Source organism: Acanthochromis polyacanthus, chromosome 5 (genome assembly GCF_021347895.1).
Source record: "Acanthochromis polyacanthus isolate Apoly-LR-REF ecotype Palm Island chromosome 5, KAUST_Apoly_ChrSc, whole genome shotgun sequence".
Classification (NCBI taxonomy): Eukaryota; Metazoa; Chordata; class Actinopteri; family Pomacentridae; genus Acanthochromis; species Acanthochromis polyacanthus.
Window position 1 is genome coordinate 23,346,007 of NC_067117.1, and position 20,544 is coordinate 23,366,550.

Below are 20,544 nucleotides of genomic sequence, written 5' to 3' on the forward strand. Positions count from 1 at the left end.
AGACAACAGAATGCAAACATTCGAAATAAAACAGGAAAGATTTTCAAGTTTAATAAGTTGTTGATGAGCAGTTCTTACAGTTCTTCATGTCATACATATCCACACCAAAAATTAGCCCTTTAAGTGAAACCGATTGAGTTCAGAACACTGTACATCTGCATTTTTCTTTGTACACAGTAAGGATGAAACAAAAATTAAAGGCAGGACACTGAATATGACAGTAAACAAAGGTGTGTAAGGAATTGTGCTTATGTGAGAAAAGTAGACACTAGTGTAGAAATAACCATACCAAATGTCATGCACTGATAAATTATATCAGTGTTAATTTGGCAGGCTTGCATTAGCATTTGATCAGGCGTTACACATGTTGGGCTTCACTGCGGACACTCAGAAACTCCACAGATGGAGCATCTTTTTTATCACTCATTTGCCTTGGTGACTTGGACCAAAGCTTCTGAATTTTCTTTGGGCACCACACGAACTCGTCTTTACAGTCATAGTTCAAAAAGGCGAACTTGATGAGGTTCCTGCGCTGCCTCTTATCAAGGACGGCAAACAGGAAGTAGTTGAGGACGCTGTCTTTAACATGTGGAAGTTCTCCATTGACCAGAGTCTCCTCCAGGAAGAAGCGAACCAGAGGGGCCTGGTAGTGACGGTATCCCAGAGTTCCCAGGCACTTGAGGATGCGGGTGATGCGCAGGTTGTTGTGTGTGTGACTGTCGACCGACAAGAAAATAAAGAAAAAGTAAATGTAGGAACCTAAATGCATTTAAGTTGATGTTTAACAATGAAAATGCAATGACTTAAGTTTGTGGTACAACAAGGGTAATTTACACTGATATAAGATGAGTTAATAAAGTATTTACAGTTGGGTAGAAAGATAACTGTATTTCTTGCACTTGAGGTGTATGGATGATTTAAAAATAATTTCAGTCATTACTCCGCCAAGGAAGTCGGTGCAGTTATGTGATGATCGGTGAAGGTGAAGCCGTCTGTCCGTGCACAACATTACTCAAAAACAGACTAACGGATTTGGATTTTCAGGGAAGGTCAGAAATGACACAAGGACCACCTCATTAAATTTGGCAGTGATACGGCTTATAGTCTGTTAAGGTTTTCCCATTGCGAGATAGCAGTACTGTCACTGTAACTGTGACAAGAAGTGAACACTGTCAGCTGCCTGACGACGATCACATGATTGCGATCTGACTACAAATCAACCACTGTGGACTTATCTGTTGGAAATGATACGAAGAACAATTGATTAAATTGTGGGGGTGTTTCCACGTCCCATCAATTCCTGCCGCTTGCTACATATTTAGGTCACGCAATTCGGTATCCGTACATAAAGTACACATGCACAACACACGCCTGTGTCAGCGCTAGGCCATTTATTTATTCAAGATTTCATCCGTCGGAAATGATACATCAACTGAGCAGCTTTGGCGGAGGACTGCGCTCTTGAAGTGCTTTTCTTGTATAATTCTGTAATAACTGGAAATAGGTAACGCATCCCAGTAACAGTGCTTTAACTGAATCAGGAGCGTAGGGGTGGTGGCTTGTGGGCGGTTATTCATTGAGAGTGGAGCCACACAGCCACACACCTCGGTTTCTTACATTTTTTTGGACAAATTTGAAAAATGAGAATAATTTTTGTACACAGTATTTTTCCAAGTAAACAGTTCAACTTATCAAGTGGTCCTGTGGATTGCAAAGGGAGGAATTTACACAAATACATATTTACATAGAGTTTACTTGGAGACTAGTTGTTTGGAATAATAATTTCTTATAATTCAGAGATCGTTTACCTGTCCAGGTTGTGGAATCTGTCACTCCAGTTCCAGGCTCGTTTGACTTCTCCTGTTTTCGCATCACACAACTCAATGCCATAGAAGTCCAACATGAGCTTGTATGACTTCAGCAGGTTTTCCTTTGCCGTGCTGCTTTTGAGAAATTCCTGAGGAGAATACAGAACTGCTGTAAGAATCTGCAAAGCACTTTCTCGAGAAATAATAACAAGTTAATGTTTACATTAATTTCTTCCTTCGTCAGTGGAGTGGCCTCAAAGTTCATCCCTGGTTCTTGCAGCGGGAACAACCTGAGAGAGAAAAACGCTATTATAAACCGGACCTGAACACATTTTTTCATGACATTTGGGATTACAGATTAACTTACCATTGAATGTAGGTGTGCACATACTCCAGTGTGTCATATTCTCCATGCCACTCATTGTGGAAATCCTTTATGTGCACACCTGATAACAAATGTAAGTTAGTACAAGTAAAAATCAGTTTGAGTTAAGAAGATAGAGCTGTTCTCTTGTAAACTATTACTACTCCTTAGGCCTCTACAGGTATTCTAAAGATGTGAAAGATGTGATCAGACCCAAGCTCATTACAACAAACTTGTACTGAAGGCTGACAACCACTCATCCATTTGTTTAAGGACTTACAAGTCAAAACACAAGTCTCTAAAGCACATTAACACTGCAGTGACAAAACAGATTAGAGTAATTCACATCCACAGACTGCATGCACAGTGGCTGTAACAGACCTACCGTCCGGTAAAGTGCGTGTCTGTCCAATGTAGAAGTTCAGATTAGGCTTGTCGTCCTACACAAGAGATGAGAATTTTACTTAGAAACTTTTTTTTAAATTCAATAATCACAGTTAAATGTGTGTGTACATACAGATGCTTGCTGTTTCCAGTGTTGGATCTTGGTTTGGTTCTGTAGGGAAATAAAACACAACAACATTAGCATGGCTTATGCTGAAACATGACCAGTATCTGTGTGTTTACATGTCAGCGTGTAACTTACAGGGTAGTTGTGTCTGTAGTTCTGCATGTCTCTTGCTGCATTTTCAAATCTGCTGAACTTGTACTGGAGCATGGAAGAAATAAATAATAAATCAAGACTGATTTTGCAAAATTGCCCACGAGACTAATATTAAGAGGCACAGCTACAGCTTCAAAACAGGAAACGATCCCTGTGCAGTAAAATGAAACCCTCAGATTGTGAATTATCTTCTGATTTACTCACATATCTGGAGGCTGCTGGACGCCTGCTGTTCCTGAATGAGCTTTCCTGGTCCTGCTCGGTCTCCCAGGTTGAATCATATCCACAGTACAACTCATCCGTGGGCTCAACTCGGTACTCTTTGCTGTCAAACTCTTCCTCCTCGTCTTCCTCCTCATACTTCAGCCGCTTGTAGCGAAAAGGCTCCGAGTCGAAGCTTGCGGCCCTTTTTCCTGAAGCAGCCTCATGTTGACCCTCACACTCGAACTCCACCACCGATTCGGGAAAAGTCGGGGCTTCCTTTTCTTCGTTTACTTCAGGTCTTTCATTCTTTCTCCAGGGTAAGGCGAAAAGTCGAAGCAAAGGGAAGAATATCATAGTGACTAAGCGCCATAAAGTAGTCAATCTGCGCAACATGCACTCCAACATAGAGAGCGGGTTGGGGCCTGACCAGACCATAGTCCATCCACCGAGATACCCACACAGTCCGAGAGGAACCACTCAGCTCTGGTTAGTCTATTTCACTTTCACTTTCTCTCAACTTCTCTTTACACAGAAGCGAAACTTTGTGGACGAGCGACGCCCACAAATGCAAAAACAGGTTCACAAACTTTAGCTAAGAAAAAAACCCACCTTAATCAAATTGCAAAAATACTCTGTTACAAGCCAAAGTCTTTGATTTAAATTTAGTAGGTCCATATAATATAATATAATATAATATAATATAATATAATATAATATAATATAATATAATATAAACCAGGGGAAGACGCCTCCAACCTAAAATGTACATTGTCTTTTCAAAAATTCAATGTAGAAACTTGTTATTTATGCAAAAGATTAATTTTGATTGTACATTAAGATAAGATAAGATAAGATAAGATAAGATAAGATAAGATAAGATAAGATAAGATAATCCTTTATTTATCCCCAGAGGGGAAATTCGGGTATTGCAGCAGCACAGGGCAAGTACAAGGATACAAGGGTAGTAGCATGCATTGGGTTCAAGAATTACACATAGTTTTAGGACAAACCAAGGGTGACGTATAGTAAACAAAACAAAAAGAGGAAACAATAAACTGACCAGTAGCAGCAAACAGTATGAGGTATTCACCATGTTGAAAAAGTGTCATCCAGGACAACTGAGTTATGCAGTGCATTGAAGTAAAGTGACAGTGATATTAAAGTGACAGTGTGAAAGGTAACAAGAGTTAAATACAGTAATCAACAGGAGTTATGTACAGTAATTACAGGGGGGGTCAGTGCAGTGTTGTACTGTGGCCTCCACTGCTGTTTAAGAGTCTGATGGCGGTGGGCACAAAGGAGCACCTGAAGCGCTCAGTTCTGCTTCTGAGAGGAATGATGCACTGGCTGAACGAGCTGCCCATGTCCCACAGCTCCTCGTGGAGAGGGTGAGAGGGGTTGTCCAGGATTGCCCTGATTTTGTCCATGATCCCCCTCTCTGCCACGGTCTCCAGATTGTCCAATTGAAGACCCACAACAGAACGGGCCTTCTTCACCAGTTTGTTAAGCCTGTTGACCTCACCAAACAAGAAAAGCATTCAGAGAGCGCGGTATTCCGGCAAAGCTGCTCAGTCGTTGTATGATTTCCGAGGGATGACATCTTTTTAAAAATTGTGGTCGATTTGTAGTAGGATCGCAATCAGATTATTGTCATCAGGCAGCTGGGAGTGTTCACTTGTTGTCATGTTACAGTGAGGCTGTGCCGCTATCTTGCAATGATACAGAAATCTTGAATAAATCCGTGGATCCAGACTATAAGCCGCATCACTGCCGAAATCCAATCAGTTTCCCTGAAAATTTTATTGAAATCTGTTTGTCTGTTTTTGAGTAACGTTGCTAACAGACAGACAGACAGACAGACAGACAAACTCCACCGCAATTTTCAATTTTTCTTTTAAACATTCCATTATTGCAAGTTAATTTACAGCTGAGGGGTCTACAGGGCAAATTTCTCAACAAAAATGTATTATCATTGATATTTTAAAAAAATAATGTCCTATAACAGGGATGTTTAGCAAACTGTAGCAAAAAGTTTAAGCTAGCTAGGTAATGCGACAGCAGGCTAATATGACAGTGTATCATTAGCATAGCATAAAGTCAGCTCGTAGCCTTGTTGTGTGCAGTGGGGATGTTTAATTTTACTTTACTGAAAGACTAAACAGCTAGCCTAATGTGTGCTTTATCTACCAATAAAACAGAATAAATAAATGTAAACAATATATAATATTTGATATAGCGTAATTGCTGTATTATTTTCCCTATTTTGTCTCTAAAATCAAGTCCTAATCCTCCTTACTGGTGGGTTTTGGATAATTCAGATTTTTTTTTTTTTTTTGTATCATGGGTATCCACAGTTCCCTGGGGACATCCAGTGTTTCTTCACATGTTCTGTGTGCAAAATCTTAAGTTGTAAAGTGACTAGTAACTAAAGCTGCTAGTTAAGGAAAAAATACAGTTATTAATTCTGTTATTTTCCACTTTTCCTTCATGTCAGGAAAATAACTACAAATTGTCTTGACAGCAGTCAGTCAAATCTCTGCCTTAGTAAAGTACTTAACTGATTGTACCTAGTCACATTCCCCCAATAGTTACAGAGCTGTCAGGGTTTCATAATATTTAATGTGATTTTTGTTAAACCTGTTACACATTAATACAGCAGCAGCAGTCATGTATATGCAGATAGCACCGTTTATGTAATAACACATTTCTGTTGAAGATAATGAAGCCAATCAGCACAAAGATGATGTGAAAAATACGAGCAGCCATGGCCACAGCTTCTGTCATTGTACAAATTCTCTTAACGTTTCACACATTTTACTTAAAATATTTATTGTATGTAATTATGGCATTTTAATGAAACTAAACTGTACAGTTAATGTATATACTTCTAGATTCATTCAATGAATCATCCATATAGCCTAAATGCTTCATCAAACCCCTTTCTTCAACCTAGAAATGAGCTTTTTCCCCAATCACAACAGAAGGAATTTAACAACATAGAAAGCAATTTTATTAAAGAAAGCCAGTTCGAGTTATTTTCAGATTAATTTTCTTTCTTTCTTTCAATACAGTTTGCTACATTTGATTTCTTAAGTATAGGAAATAAACACACAGAGTAGAAACTGGCCTAGTAGCAAAAATTAAGCAGATGTTTGATTTAACTCTGAGATCTTGAACAGAAAATGACACAATGACTATAATCTCACAACACGACTGTAGTAAACAACAATTTACTGTCATTTGAGAAAAAAAATAGAAAAAAACTGTACTCTTTATAGTCATCTTTACACCAGGTGTCTCAACCAGAACTCCTTTCTGAATATGACGTAGAGCAGGAGTGTCAAACATAAGGATGTGGGCCAAAACCAGCCCGCCAGAGGGCCCAATCCGGTCCGTGGGATGACTTTGCAAAGTGTAAAAATTTCAAAGGAGGAAATGAATACTTGCTGTGAAAACATTTACAGACACTGAAAATTGTGCGATATAATGTGAGTCAGCAGCTTCAGTATGAATGAATTTGGTTTGGTTGAACTCTATTGTTGATGTACAGCCACAACTTTTATGTATTTTTATGGATACATTTTAAACATTTACAAGACAGGAGGATAACTTAACCTTATTCCTTAATAGTTCACACTTTAGTTTGTGTGGTGTGGTGTGTCAGGATTACTACACAGATGTGGAAATGAATGGGAATTTAAAATCATCTCTAGATCTTGACAAGTTATAAAATACTATATTGTTCAGTTCCAGATACCTGTAACTAAATGTGTTGTTACTTTGTAGACACACTGTGATCTGTAAATTGTAATCGACACATGATAAGCTGAAGCATAAGATTACTGTAATTTCACTTATTTTGCTTCAGAAATTACAGGTTGCTCATAATGTTTTGTACAAAGATAGCTCATTAAATGTGAACATTGACAGAATGTACTTTTTTGCACTAAAACAAAGGGAAACATTTAGAGTTGTCATTATTTATAGGTAATTATGTTATGATTTCACTGGTCCGGCCCACTTGAGATCAAATTGGGCTAAATGTGGAACTTAAAATGAGTTTGACACCTCTGACGTAGAGGAGCTGAACACCACATCTGTGCCCTTTTGGCTAATAAGGCTCAAAGGACTGTTCACATTAGCTGTGAAGTTCAGACCTGTTTCCTTCTGTCACACTGATGACCTGTCAACAAAGACACATTTACCTGCTACTTCCTGTAATACTTCTACTCATTTATGCTTATTAAACATCCAAAACAGGTAGCTTTTTTTTTATTTTCGACAATCCTGACTGTCTGTGCTATATGATCATCATAACCACTGTCCTCATCTCCACTGCTGCCACCGGCTCTTATCAGTGTAAAGATAGCATTATGTTTGCAGTATATTTCCCCACCTCATTTTCTACGGGAATGGCACTCGGACCGATGAGTGTGTCGACTCCAGTCAGTGAACATCCTGCTCTTAATGTCTTCCTGTGGAAGATAAAGAGATGCATGAACTGTCCTGTAGAGCACAGAGATATGAGATCAGATAATGCAGGACCATTACTTCACTGATAGAGTTGTTAAACTGCAGGATCCTTTACCTGAAAGTCACCTGTTGTTCACAGTGATCGCTCCCTGCTCTGATGATTTGATGTCTATTTATGACTGTATAAAATAGTTTTGTGCTTTATTTGGTTGTGAAATTTACAAAAGGAATTGATCTTAAATAACACTGATATAGGCACTGTGTGTACTCGTATATTGTTCTCTGGCGAGGTTATTATCTCTCAGGGACTCCTTTCACAAGTAGATAATTGCTCTTACTGCCTGTGCGAAAATCAAGGCTTGTCTGAATGCTACACTGTTAACATCTGCTCAGCAATAGATTCATTTGTGCTTACTAAAGCAGGCTAAGGCCCTCCACTGTCTCTGGAAGATAAAAACACAGCGTACAGATAGCCATATGTTCTGTCGGGAATGAAGGCAATAAATGTGGATTTTAATGACAGATCTCAGGCTCTTTATGGCCTACTTTAGTGCATGAATAGTTTCCACAAATTGGAATGCCCTCCTGAAATAGATGGGAACTTCGCACAGAATACGAAGCTGAAATAACTTGCAGCATGGAGCTATACAGCAGCGAGACTATTTTCTGGTTGCACTGCCGTGAACCCAATTAGCATGACAGTGAGCAAAAACCCAGCAGATGCCACAGGAAAACCTCAGCAAGGCTCCACCATTGAGGCCCCTGTGCTGTTGCACTGGTACATAACACAAATCATCTCCGCTGTCTCTCACTGGGTCTCTGCGTTGGACTTAGTTAATGACGACAGCTCAGTGGTGGATCACTCAGCGACTAAGTGTGCTTGATAAAGGTCAGCGCTGCCACCAGCTAATGCTTCATCGCTCAGAGTAATACTTTAGCCGAGCCGAGTGTGAATACTCTGCACATGAACGCTTCACAGGGCAAAATAATCAGGGGAGTAGAGTCTGGAAAGGCCAGCTGTTTATCTGCTGTGCGTCTGAGACAGCCACACCACACACAAACACTCTGACAGTTGTGTCTCCCAAACCTCTCCAAACACAGGGTCAGTCGCTAACAGCCTGAAGACTCAGTCTAAGGATGGCTGCAGCTTGAACACTTCACAAAATGGGGGTGATATTTAAAAAATGGAACGTGTTTTTTCTTTTTATTCCACAACCTTGTGAATTTACAGGGGGAAAAAATGCACTTAACGGGAAGCTAAAATGCTTTTGCCTGTATCGTGGCTGCAATTATGTATAATTTTACTCCCCCACTTATTTTTGTAAAGATAAGCTCTGCAGGAATTCAGATGCATCATTTGTCCAACACAGAATATTGGATATCAATATCCCCTTTTTATGAATGTTTTATAAATGTATGCGTTGGAAAAGTGTGTTACACTTTTTATCTACACTATAAAGAAAGAAACAAACAAAATAAAATAACACAAAAAATGTATGTTCTAGGAAATGGGATGCCAAGAAATGCTGTAGAATAGATGAAAAATAACCATCTAAGAAAAATACAGTAATTTTCCTGTTTAAAAATACAGTTTCTAGCTTTAATTTTATGTGATCATGTATAGATTCTTCAACATTGCAATTGAGAAAACCTTTATAGTTATATAGGATCTGACGTTTTATTTAAATTGTTACAATTTTTTCTGATTGTTGACATTTACAATATTAAACTTAAATGTGACAGTGCCGTCTATTAAATAAAAAGGACATTTTTGTGAAATTGTTAGATTATTATTTCATTGTCTTCTGAGAACAGCAAAATCCTAGCCTAGCCGCGCTAGACAACCCACGGCAACGAATATAATTCTCTGCCAGGGTGGGTCTAGTTACCCTCCATAAGGCTCGAGGTTGGATGCTCCTAAAACTGGCCGGACGAATCACCATGAAGTGTAGAGTCAGAAGGCGGGCGTAACGAAGTGACGACAGAGGCGTGACGATTCTGACAGAAACAACCGGCGCACAATAAACAGTTATCATTCGACTCGGCTTTGGCCACAGCCCTTAAAGATTTGAAGCTAAAATTCAACTTGAAAGATAAACAAAGGACGGCACTGAAGTGTTTCATTGAGAAGAAAGACGTATTTGGACTTATGCCGACGGGATATGGCAAATCCTTAATATACCAGTTGGCTCCGCTGGTTGGGAAGCTAATGGGACTTAGCCACAATCCGGCGCGCTCTAGGAACTACGTCAGCCTATTTGTTGCGCTGATTGGTTGTATACCTACCCAATTGCTGCAGAGTGATTTAATAGACAACCTTTAACCTGCCTCCCCCCCTGTCGAGCATTCCCAGAATCTTATGTCTTAAGAGCTGGGTCAGAGTTTTGGCAGCATCCAGCCTCGAGCCTTAAGGAGGGTAACTAGACCCACCCTGGCAGAGAATTAAATGCATTGACGTGGGTTGTCTAGTGCGGCTAGGCTAGTAATGATGTGTTACATGACATTTAAAAGTACTCTTTAGAATACTCTTTAAAAATGTTTTGGACAATAATTTTAGAATTTGATGAGTTTTTTTTTCCATCTACAAAAATGTATGTATTATGAATTTACTGTAAGAGTCTTCAAAATTCAATTAAAAAAACATTTATGGTTCCTAAAATAATCACAGATTTTAATGCTATTTTACATTAGACATAGGATGTAAATCCACACTCTTGTACTGTAATTTAATTTATTTGGTAATGCATTTCAAAAATCTGAAAAAAAAATTGTGAAAAAAAAAATTCTGTAAAGCTGACAGATGTTTTATGATGTATTTCCAGTAGTTTAAAAATATGTGATATGATATCCTTAAATATTTTTTAGAATTCTCTTTTGAAAATGTAAAAGAAATGTACAATTTATGGATACTAAGAAATCACAGTTTTTAATGTCATTTTACATTAGACATGATACATGAATTTACACTGTAGTTTTGTAATTCTATTTATATGTTCATATATATGTATATTTTATTATTATTATATTTAATTCTTTAAATCCAGACTCTGCCAGCATAGAAATATTGTTTGAAATTGAACTGCTGGACACAAAAGGTCTTCTCCTTGACTGAGGCTCATCTTTGTGCAGCATCACAGTGAAGGAACACTAAGTGGAGGAGTCTTTAATGAAGTGATCCTGCAGACAGAATGAGGGCAGGTGTGAGTGAGTGCACCTGTGAACCTTCACGTATTCTCTGTAGGTTGAGTAAACAGAGTCATGTGAGCATCTTTAAGTAGGCTAGACAAACATCCTGTGGAAAGTCGAGGTGCTGCCAGCCTGTCAGCTCAAGTAACTTCTATACGTTTGGTTCCTTTTGGCCTGATGACACGTGAAAACCACAGGCTACAGTTTAAGACCATTTACACCTGCAGTGTAATCCAAGAGCACCTGAACACACCATGAGAGCAGCCCGTGAATGATCCTCTGTGCTCCATCCCTCCACCCCTCGTTGAGGATGAAGGTGCAGAACATCAGGACCGTCTCTCTCATCCTCTCCATCGTCTTCTACCTGTTCATAGGAGCCGCCGTGTTCGACGCGCTCGAGTCGGAAAGTGAGAGCTCCAGGAAGAAGGCGCTGGAGCAGAAGCTGAACGAGCTGAAGAAGAAGTACGGCTTCAGCGAGGATGATTACCGGGAGATAGAGAGAGTTATCCTGCAGTCGGAGCCGCACCGAGCCGGGAGGCAGTGGAAGTTTGCCGGATCTTTTTATTTCGCCATCACTGTGATCACCACGATAGGCAAGTAGACTGAGAGCCAATTTAAATGAATTCGGCTTAGAAATATAAACTCCTGCCTTAAAAGTGTGACTTAACTACACTTTGGTTCATTAATTACTTCAAAATCATTTTATTAATTGCATAAGTGTCAAACTGGCTGAGTGAAATTAACTGAACTTAATAAAAACAAGATCAATACACTGAAAATATTAAGTTGAATCAACCAGACACAGACTGGATTTTCTTTGACATTCTTTCAGTTTAATGAGTTTTTTTCTTTATTCATCATCAAGAACTTACAGTCTGGGCTGTCACAATCTATAAATGCAAGTTATATAAATATTTGTGTGTTTATATATATTTCTTTCAGTAATTTTATCTATTTAATTAAAATGAAACATCTGTGAAATTCTGATAAATGTCAACAAAATTAATTTTTTCCCAAAATATAATATTTATGGTTATTCAAATGTTGCAGATTTAAATGTTATTTTAAATTCCACATAAGAGGTAAACTCACTGTCTATTTTTTAATGTTTAATACCTTATTATGAAAAGAAATAACCGTAGTTTAACATATATTAAAGACAGCAAGTTTTAACTGTGTCTGTTTTCTCGAGCAACTAAAAGTCTTTTTTTTCTGCAGCTTGTTTGTTGGTTAGCTTTCCAGTCTCACTTTCACCATTTTCTTAAAGCTGGATAAAGTTTATGTTCTCTATTTTCTGTCCATTTAGCTCTGTTTTTCATAAACCCTTGAGAACTAAAATCTTTCTCTTTAGCTGCAAGATGGTTGACTTTTTTTCCATTTAGTGTTGTGCAAGTGATGAACAGGGGTATTATCAAAGCCCATGCTTTGGTTGTCACTTGCCATATCAAGATGTTGTTTAGACACCATGATTAGTGCACAGGTGTGCCTTAGACTGCCCACAATAAAAGGCCACTCTGAAAGGTGCAGTTTTGGGTGGCATGTCCGGTGAGTATGCTGGCCATACAAGAACTGGGACGTTTTCAGCTTCCAAGAATTGTGTACAGATCCTTGCAACATGGGGCCGTGCATTATCCTGCTGCAACATGAGGGGATGTTCTTGGATGTATGGCACAACAATGGGCCTCAGGATCTCGTCACGGTTTCTCTGTGCATTCAAAATGCCACCAATAAAATGCACCTGTGTTCTTCATCCATAACAGATGCCTGCCCATACCATAACCCCACCACCACCATGGGCCACTCCATCCACAACATTGACATCAGACAACCGCTCACCCACACGACGCCACACACGCTGTCTGACATCTGCCCTAAACCGGGATTCATCCGTGAAGAGAACACCTCTCCAACATGCCAGACGCCATCCAATGTGAGCATTTGCCCACTCAAGTCCATTACAACTTGAGTGGGCAAATGTCGAGACCCCGATGAGGACGACGAGCATGCAGATGAGCTTCCCTGAGACGGTTTCTGACAGTTTGTGCACAAATTCTTTGGTTATGCAAACCCATTGTTTCAGCAGCTGTCCGAGTGGCTGGTCTCAGACCATCTTGGAGGTGAACATGCTGGATGTGGAGGTCCTGGGCTGGTGTGGTTACACGTGGTCTGCGGTTGTGAGGCTGGTTGGATATACTGCCAAATTCTCTGAAACGCCTTTGGAGACGGCTTATGGTAGAGAAATGAACATTCAATACACCAGCAACAGCTCTGGTTGACATTCCTGCTGTCAGCATGCCAATTGCACGCTCCCTCAAATCTTGCCACATCTGTGGCATTGTGCTGTGTGATTAAAACTGCACCTTTCAGAGTGGCCTTTTATTGTGGGCAGTCTAAGGCACACCTGTGCACTAATCATGGTGTCTGATCAGCATCTTGATATGGCACACCTGTGAGGTGGGATGGATTATCTCAGCAAAGGAGAAGTGCTCACTATCACAGATTTAGACAGATTTGTGAACAATATTTGACAGAAATGGTGATATTATGTATGTGGAAAAAGTTTTAGATCTTTGAGTTCATCTCAAAAAATGAAAGCAAAAACAAAAGTGTTGCGTTTATATTTTTGTTGAGTGTGTAAAAGCAATAAATTAGACACTACTCGTATCTCAAAAATATAGCAAGTAATGCCTTACTTGCACATTTATTCCTTACAGGAGGTAATCCATTACACTACTTATTATACTACTTTACCCAGATAGCAAACTATGGGTGAATCAATGTTGAATCTATGTTGAGACCTAACGTCGAAATTATACAGAAAGTGCAAGGTTGATAAAATGTTGAGTCAACGTTTGCTTACATAGATTACTAGTCCCTACTATTAGATTATATTGCAAACATAGATTCAACATTAATTAAACATTGACCTGTCAAACATTTTAATTAAACCAAAATACAATGTAGATTCAATGGCATCTTTTAAACACAAACTTCAATGTTGACAAAATGTTGTTGAATCAACGTTGATCCAACCATCAGTCTTCAACCGTTACCACAATTCAACCTTCTTAACCCTAATTCAACATTGATTTAACATCTTTTGCTATCTGGGTAAAGTGTGATTTATGGTTGAAAAGCAAACGTTGACTCAACATTTTATCAACCTTGCACTTTCTGTATAATTTCGACGTTAGGTCTCAACATAGATTCAACATTGATTCACCCATAGTTTGCTATCTGGGTAGTCATGTAGTTGCCACTTAATATATATTGTCAAACATTTAAAAAAAAGCCTACATATCAGCACTAGTCTCAGTTCTACACATGATCTTTTCTGTATGCTTTTTGGCAGCCATAATGTTACGCAAAGTTGATGAAAACCTCTCCAAAAGCCTCAAAATGAAAGAAGACACTGTTAGTGATTAGTAGCTATAATGTGAGTTTTGAGTTAAGGAAAAATAATGCATTGCATCACAGCTTTACACACAAATTAAATCCAATTACAGTACACAAGAGCTGAGTAAACTGCAGAGTCAGATGATGATTCTAGGAACACAAACAATGATTAGTGCAACTTTGATTATATTAGCAGCTAAATAAGGACTGATTTAAATAGTGTCTTGTAATTGGACCTTTACTGAGTGATATGTGACGATTGCTGGCTTGCAGTTTCTAAAGCAGTTGTTTATTTTGATGACTGTGAATCTTTACAGACTAAAACTGTCGTACTTGATGTTATGTTACCTGCAATATACTGTGACTTTGTAGGTTATGGCCACGCTGTTCCATGCACTGATGCTGGCAAAGCCTTCTGTATGTTTTATGCAGTCGTGGGCATCCCTCTGACACTGGTCATGTTCCAGAGCCTGGGCGAGAGGATCAACACTCTGGTCCGATATCTCCTGCGTAAAGCCAAGCAGGGCCTGGGCTTCCGGGAGACGGAGGTGTCCATGGGGAACATGGTCCTCGTGGGTCTGCTGTCCTGCGCGAGCACCCTGTGTATTGGAGCTGCATCCTTCTCCCATTTCGAGGACTGGACTTTCTTCAACGCCTGCTACTACTGCTTCATCACTCTCACCACCATCGGCTTTGGAGACTTTGTAGCCCTGCAGAAGAAAGATGCCCTCCAGAAGCGACCCCCCTATGTGGCCTTTAGCTTCCTGTACATTTTAGTCGGGCTGACAGTCGTTGGAGCTTTTCTGAACCTGGTGGTGTTGAGGTTTATTGCTGTGAACTCAGATCAGCCTGAGGCGGGGGCAGAAGAGGAAGGATCGCAGCCTAAAGACACGCAGGAGGACGGGAAGGCGCTGGATGCAGGAGCAGAAAGTCCTGAGTCTGAACGTAAAGACAGCGAAGGCGGACACAGCAGCCGGTGTAACCTTTCCCTTCCCATGGAGGGCGGCACCAGCTGCACCAGCCTCCTCCCTTTTCCTGCAGAGGAGCACAGACTGGTGACATCCGAGCGCTCTGAGCTGCCTGAACCCAGCAGAGTCAGTGCCTTGCTCTGCTGCATGTGCTGCGGCCTGGACGTTTACGACAGCACCTCGGAGTCTCAACGTGACCCGACAAGCGGCCACAACAACCCGGTGTTTTACAACTCCATCTCCTACAGGGTGGACCAGGCCTCCTGCAGCTCCTGCACAGCGTCCTCACCGGCCTCCCCCAGCAGCGTGACTCTCTGTCTGGGCAAGAACAACCATCACACCAGGCGGAAGTCGTTCTGATGATGTAATTTTGCCTTTGTTTGGGGCTCCTTTTTTTTTTTTTTTTTTTTCCAACACATTGCCTCACAGTTTCCTATATGTAGCACTACAGTAACTTGTACTATCAGATAAAATATAGCATATTTTAAAATTCTTATACAGTTTCTAATGTACTTTTTTACTTTGAAAATTACTGCTAAACTAAAAAATAAATATAAGTTAGTGTGTGATCAGCCAGCAGCCACAAATATTACATGTGCCTGAGAAAGGAGGAGTAGTCTGAAAGAATATTTTAGCTGCCAGACTTTCTGCAGCGCCGTCACCTGTGACCTTCAGTTATTTCCAGTCAGTAATCATCGCTGCTTTCTATTAGGAACGTTCTCTCTGTCGCTCTGGCTGGTTCCCTAGGTAACGTTTTCATCCTCGTTGCTCAGTGTTGCGGAAACTGGAGACGGACACGTACAGTACAGCGAGCGGTGATTGTTTGAAGGCAGCATCCAGTCAAAACTGTGATTTACACACCGCGTCATCTGTGATAAATGAGTGTGTCAACAGAGAATGGAAAATGAGCAACGGCACCAAAATGGTGGCAAATTAGAAATGTCCCCAAATGAGTGTTTAATTGCCCTCTGAGATGAGTGGTTGAATCACCCGCCTTTGCAAATTAGGCCTCTAAATTCAAACCACGGAGACAGAGGGAAAATGTCTTTCATACCATTTTTTACACATCTGGAATAAAAAATATGTTTGATGTTAAACTACATAAGGCCTTAAGTTAACAGTCATCTGCCTGAGAAAACCATTATTTAATGTCTGTTACTTAGAAGAGACTTCCCACAGTCTAAAATTTAACCCTGTTATTCAAACTGGAGGCTGGAAAAGATGAGCATCTATCAGGAAGTGAAGGTTAAACAAAATGATGGTGTTGATTCATTCTTAGTAGCAGAATGTAAATAAAAACATTTATTCAAATACTGTGCAAGCACAAGTTTGAGGTACTTGAGCTTGATTTGAGTTTATCTTTTGCTCCTCTAAATTTTGAAAGCATAGTGTTCTATTTACCACAATGCATTTTTTTAAAATTAATTATCAGTAACTTTGCAGATTCTTCTAACACTGATTGTAGTAAAATTCGGCTCTGGTGTTTTTGCTGTTTAATCCATTCTAGGGACTTAATTAAAATCAGGAAAACTCAGCGTCTCTTGCTTCAATTTTGACCATTCTGCTTTTAATCTGTCTCCCGTGAGTTCCCCAGCATTGTATAAGCACAGTACTAAAATGTGATTTCAACAAGAAACATGATGAAAAAGGAGGGTATTGTTTCGTAGCGGGATATCTAATCTGTAAAGCAAGTCCTAACATGTAGTCCAGTCGTCTCCATTTGCAGCCTCACATTCATCTTTCCTTCTTCATCTTCTCTTACCCAGTGTCTTTCTCATGACACTCTGATTTCAATCGCAAGACTCATGTTCATTTGTATTCTAGCAAATCATCAACCAATTTACAACTGGCATTTGCTGTTGCACTTTGAAAAAAACTGCTCATTAACCAAAGTAGCCTCAGTAATGATGGCCAACATCTGCCCTGTTAAATACCGCTGAGATAAGACGCTGAAGCTGCAGGTAAGCTGCTAAATAGCTGATTTTTGAGAAGTGGCTTCTTTTTAAATTACAATTTTTATATCCCATCCTTTTAATATTTATTAATCTGTGCTTGGCCTGTACTCTGACCTCCCTGTGGAAGGTCAGCTTGAAGATCACTCAAGTTTTGCATTACATTATATCATTAACAGGAGCCCCCAGTATTGGCAGTGAGTTGCATTTCATTTCTTCTAGTTCCTGTTACTCACACTAGGGAGCAGCATCGATCTACAGAAAACACAAGTTGGTTTCTGCCAGAGCTGCAACACGGGCGGTTTAGTTTTCTGAAATCCTTACAGAGTATATTTTAGTGATATAGTGATATTTTTGATTTACAGAGCATAATGTCAATAATGTAAATGCAGTGCATATACTTATTCTGTGCATGGGCTAAACCTTTAAGGGAGACAACGCAGTCTTTGCTCTTACGTGCTGTCAGCGTTATGTATGGAATTAAAGCATGACAGTAAAAGAATGAGTTTCTCCTGATAGCATGAACTGTGACACAGATTACTTCTATGGGAAAAGATGCTCTGCTACTTGATAAGTGAGCTTTTCAGTCAAGTGTATGGACGTATAGGCTATCAGCTCCCAGTGTTATCAGCACTGATTTAGAAAGACATTTGTGAAGCGGCAGAAAAGAGAGGTCTGAACAATGAGCACTGTGGCATAAAGATCACTATTTCATGAGTGATGAAAGCTGCTGTCTAATTTGCATAATTACTCCATTAATATTGCAGATGGTGTTTCACTTTATTCTGTTGTGATGCCTCAGATGCCTTCTCGTGTCTGTGGCTGCTACTGTTCCAACACTCTGGACCCAGAAGTACTGAAAACTATCTACACAGACCACTGATCAAATAGCACCGAAGAGGCAAATGGTGGTATAAAATGAGTTGGACATGCACGATGAGTAGCTTTACTCTGAAACAAAGACTTATCTATGAACATTTTCTGCTCTTATGCTCTCATGCATGACAGTGAAGAAGAGTGACACCCCAGTTTGAGTTTTATTTTGTCATGGCTCTGTGTGTGGCAATCCATTGAGCAGTTTTTATGACAATGCTACCAAAGACAATGTTGCATTTTATGTGCATGTAATGGATTTTACAGGTCGTGAGCTGCAGGTGGTGGTAGTGATCTTTTTTCAAGTAGCAGGTTTTCTAAATGCAGACGACCTCAGGTGAGTCCGCTTTTCCCTGCACACCTCACTTCTGCTCACATTAAGAAAATCCAATTCTGTGGGAATCCAATTCATTTATGTATTATGGTTTGTTTTTCATGATGACTGTTCACACTGATTCCTCAATAAACTCAGCTCCGTAGGAGAGAAAATGACTGCAAATCTATAAACTCGTAAACTGATGTGTTTGCATGCAGAAAGCAATGCAAAAGCTCATTTCAAAACAATACAAGCCTACAATAACTTTCCATTAACTTCCCCATCTATTGATCACAAAGTTGAATGCACACGTTTGTCCATTGCAGCACTGCAGTGGTTCAGGCCCTGGAGAGTGGGTGAATAATTCATTGTATTGTCAGATATTTCGTTTTGTGAACACACTCTGTCATTACTGTTGCATGCTGAGGGGTCTTTCATGTGCAGTTGTATGGTAGGGGATACAAGATTAGATCGGAAACCAGCCGTCGGTTCAGGCAGAGTGCAACTCGACTTTTTCAAAAGGGTAAATAGCTTTAATATGGCAGAAAATATAGGCTGGGGGTTCATAATAGAAGCTGCATACAAATAAAGTATTTATGAATACCAGTAACCTAAACCAATAGCTGCTGCCATGTTTTGATTATGGAGAAATGTATTTGTCTGTGTATACTGTATTCACAGTCTTTCAAGAGGAGCTGGGAGATTATGAGTTATTTTCTTGGATGCATGTCAAAATGCAAAATGCATTCTCTGTGGCTCACGGCGAACACAATGGAAGATTAAGGAAGTAAAAACAAGTGTCATATTTATTCTGATTAATTAAATAAGTCGAAATTGGGATTCAGTGGGAGGGCATTGAGAAAACAGACATTAATAGAAGTTCATTGGTGGGGTAATTGCTCATTAGTTTTAATTTCCAGCCAATTTGCTGCGTGTGTCGAACGGGGTGAAAAGGCTGTTTTTACTCAGTGGTTGTCTCCTCCAATCAGACACCATGTTTGACACACTGTGCCTCTTTGACATTTTGTGCCAAAGAGATCACACTGCTTGATTAATTGCAGTTTGAATTAAGCCTTAAAGGAGAGTCTGAGTCACCCTTAAATCAATGGGGATACAATTCTGCAATAATGACATCCAAATTTGATGACAGTCATCACAAATTGGTCATTAAGTTCTACAGAGTGAGCTGGCAAAGTGAGACTACTATTTGGCCAATAAAAAAGGTGCTTAGTACCATTCTCAGTTTTTGCTCGTAATACTCATGTCATGTTGGAGCTAAAGGGCCCATATGGCCACACTGGTGACTTTTCTTTGTCAAACAAGATACCGAAAACATTCCCCCCTGTGACTCATTTCACAGATATGTTTTGTATGTGCTGTGTATCGTATTGTGAGTGAGATGCTCTGCTTTTGCCATTCAAGTGGCCTGGATCGAGAGATGGCAACGTCTGTCAGTACTCCACTCCAGCCTGGATTTAAATATCTGAGCAATTAGTGAATTCATCAAATTTTGTAGGGAATTTCTTGGTTCCCAGAGGAGAAAACCTACCAACTTCAGCAACCCTTCCTGACTTCCAGGATGACACTTTTTTTGCTAGGTGTTCAAATGGATTATCTAGAAATTTAGTACAAAATTTATGGTCTTCAAAGGATGACGACCGCTGACAAAGATGATTGCTAACCTCTAGCTCTTTGACCAGCCATGAAATTGACAACTATTGAACTGGTTGCTGTGAATTTGCCTTATATTTGCCCCAAATACATTTTAATGACACTGTAGTAGGTGATTCTAGTCCAGTACTCTTTTTGTTACAGTCCACCAGCTGTCTGTTCTGTGTGTACGAAAAATAGTAATCTGGTGGTTGTACACAGTCCTGGTTCTGTAAATAGGAAACAAAGTGACTCAAACTCACTCACCCTACATTTTTTTTCCAACCCAATGCAGTCTCTACTAAATAAAGTTTCTATACAACTAAACTGCATCCTCAATCACATTTTGAGGGAAACTTATTTCCTGTGGGAATGTTTTTTTTTAAAGCATCACAATTATGTTTCTAATCAACATATCTTTGCCATTTATTTTAGTGCTTTACTGTTGCTCCTGTTCAGCCAAAATATATCAGATGGGACAGGACTCGTCAACATTGTAACTGAGAAAATGAAGAGGAAGGCAAACTTCAACTGAAACCATGACATTTTCACAAACCCTTACCAGATAGTTTTATCTTAACCAGGCTTCTGACATGTAGTTTTGCTTGTTAAAGTGTCCACCAAAGTCTAGTCTTGCTTAGTTAGCCCATTCTGTAGTACGTAATCGTCCGACTGCACCTCATTATCATT

The 20,544-nt window shown here is 39.7% G+C and overlaps 2 protein-coding genes across 2 annotated transcripts; one reads left to right on the forward strand and one right to left on the reverse strand.

Annotated features, from left to right (window-relative positions):
- Positions 1-26: 26 nt before the first annotated feature.
- On the reverse strand, positions 27-3,540 carry LOC110955070 (opioid growth factor receptor-like). The gene is made up of 8 exons (XM_022199907.2): positions 3,041-3,540; positions 2,819-2,881; positions 2,690-2,728; positions 2,558-2,612; positions 2,176-2,254; positions 2,032-2,098; positions 1,809-1,957; positions 27-716 (listed from the first exon to the last, which is right to left on the reverse strand). Exons 1-8 carry the CDS (start codon positions 3,473-3,475, stop codon positions 359-361), a joined length of 1,245 nt encoding a protein of 414 aa, XP_022055599.1. The 5' UTR covers positions 3,476-3,540; the 3' UTR covers positions 27-358.
- Positions 3,541-11,009: 7,469 nt separating this feature from the next.
- Positions 11,010-15,436, forward strand: LOC110955080 (potassium channel subfamily K member 15-like). The gene is made up of 2 exons (XM_022199932.2): positions 11,010-11,292; positions 14,468-15,436. The coding sequence occupies exons 1-2, from the start codon at positions 11,010-11,012 to the stop codon at positions 15,421-15,423; spliced, it is 1,239 nt and encodes a 412-aa protein (XP_022055624.2). The 3' UTR covers positions 15,424-15,436.
- The last annotated feature ends 5,108 nt before the right edge of the window (positions 15,437-20,544 follow it).

Excerpts from the sequence above, each read along its gene's own strand:
- LOC110955070 (XM_022199907.2), bottom strand. The coding sequence starts at position 3,475 with ATGGTCTGGTCAGGCCCCAACCCGCTCTCTATGTTGGAGTGCATGTTG. Across the intron at positions 2,729-2,818 it reads ACTACAGACACAACTACCCT|AACCAAACCAAGATCCAACA; the intron begins GTAAGTTACACG and ends ATTTCCCTACAG. Across the intron at positions 2,099-2,175 it reads GTGCACACCTACATTCAATG|GTTGTTCCCGCTGCAAGAAC; the intron begins GTAAGTTAATCT and ends TTTCTCTCTCAG.
- LOC110955080 (XM_022199932.2), top strand. The coding sequence starts at position 11,010 with ATGAAGGTGCAGAACATCAGGACCGTCTCTCTCATCCTCTCCATCGTC. Across the intron at positions 11,293-14,467 it reads CACTGTGATCACCACGATAG|GTTATGGCCACGCTGTTCCA; the intron begins GCAAGTAGACTG and ends GTGACTTTGTAG.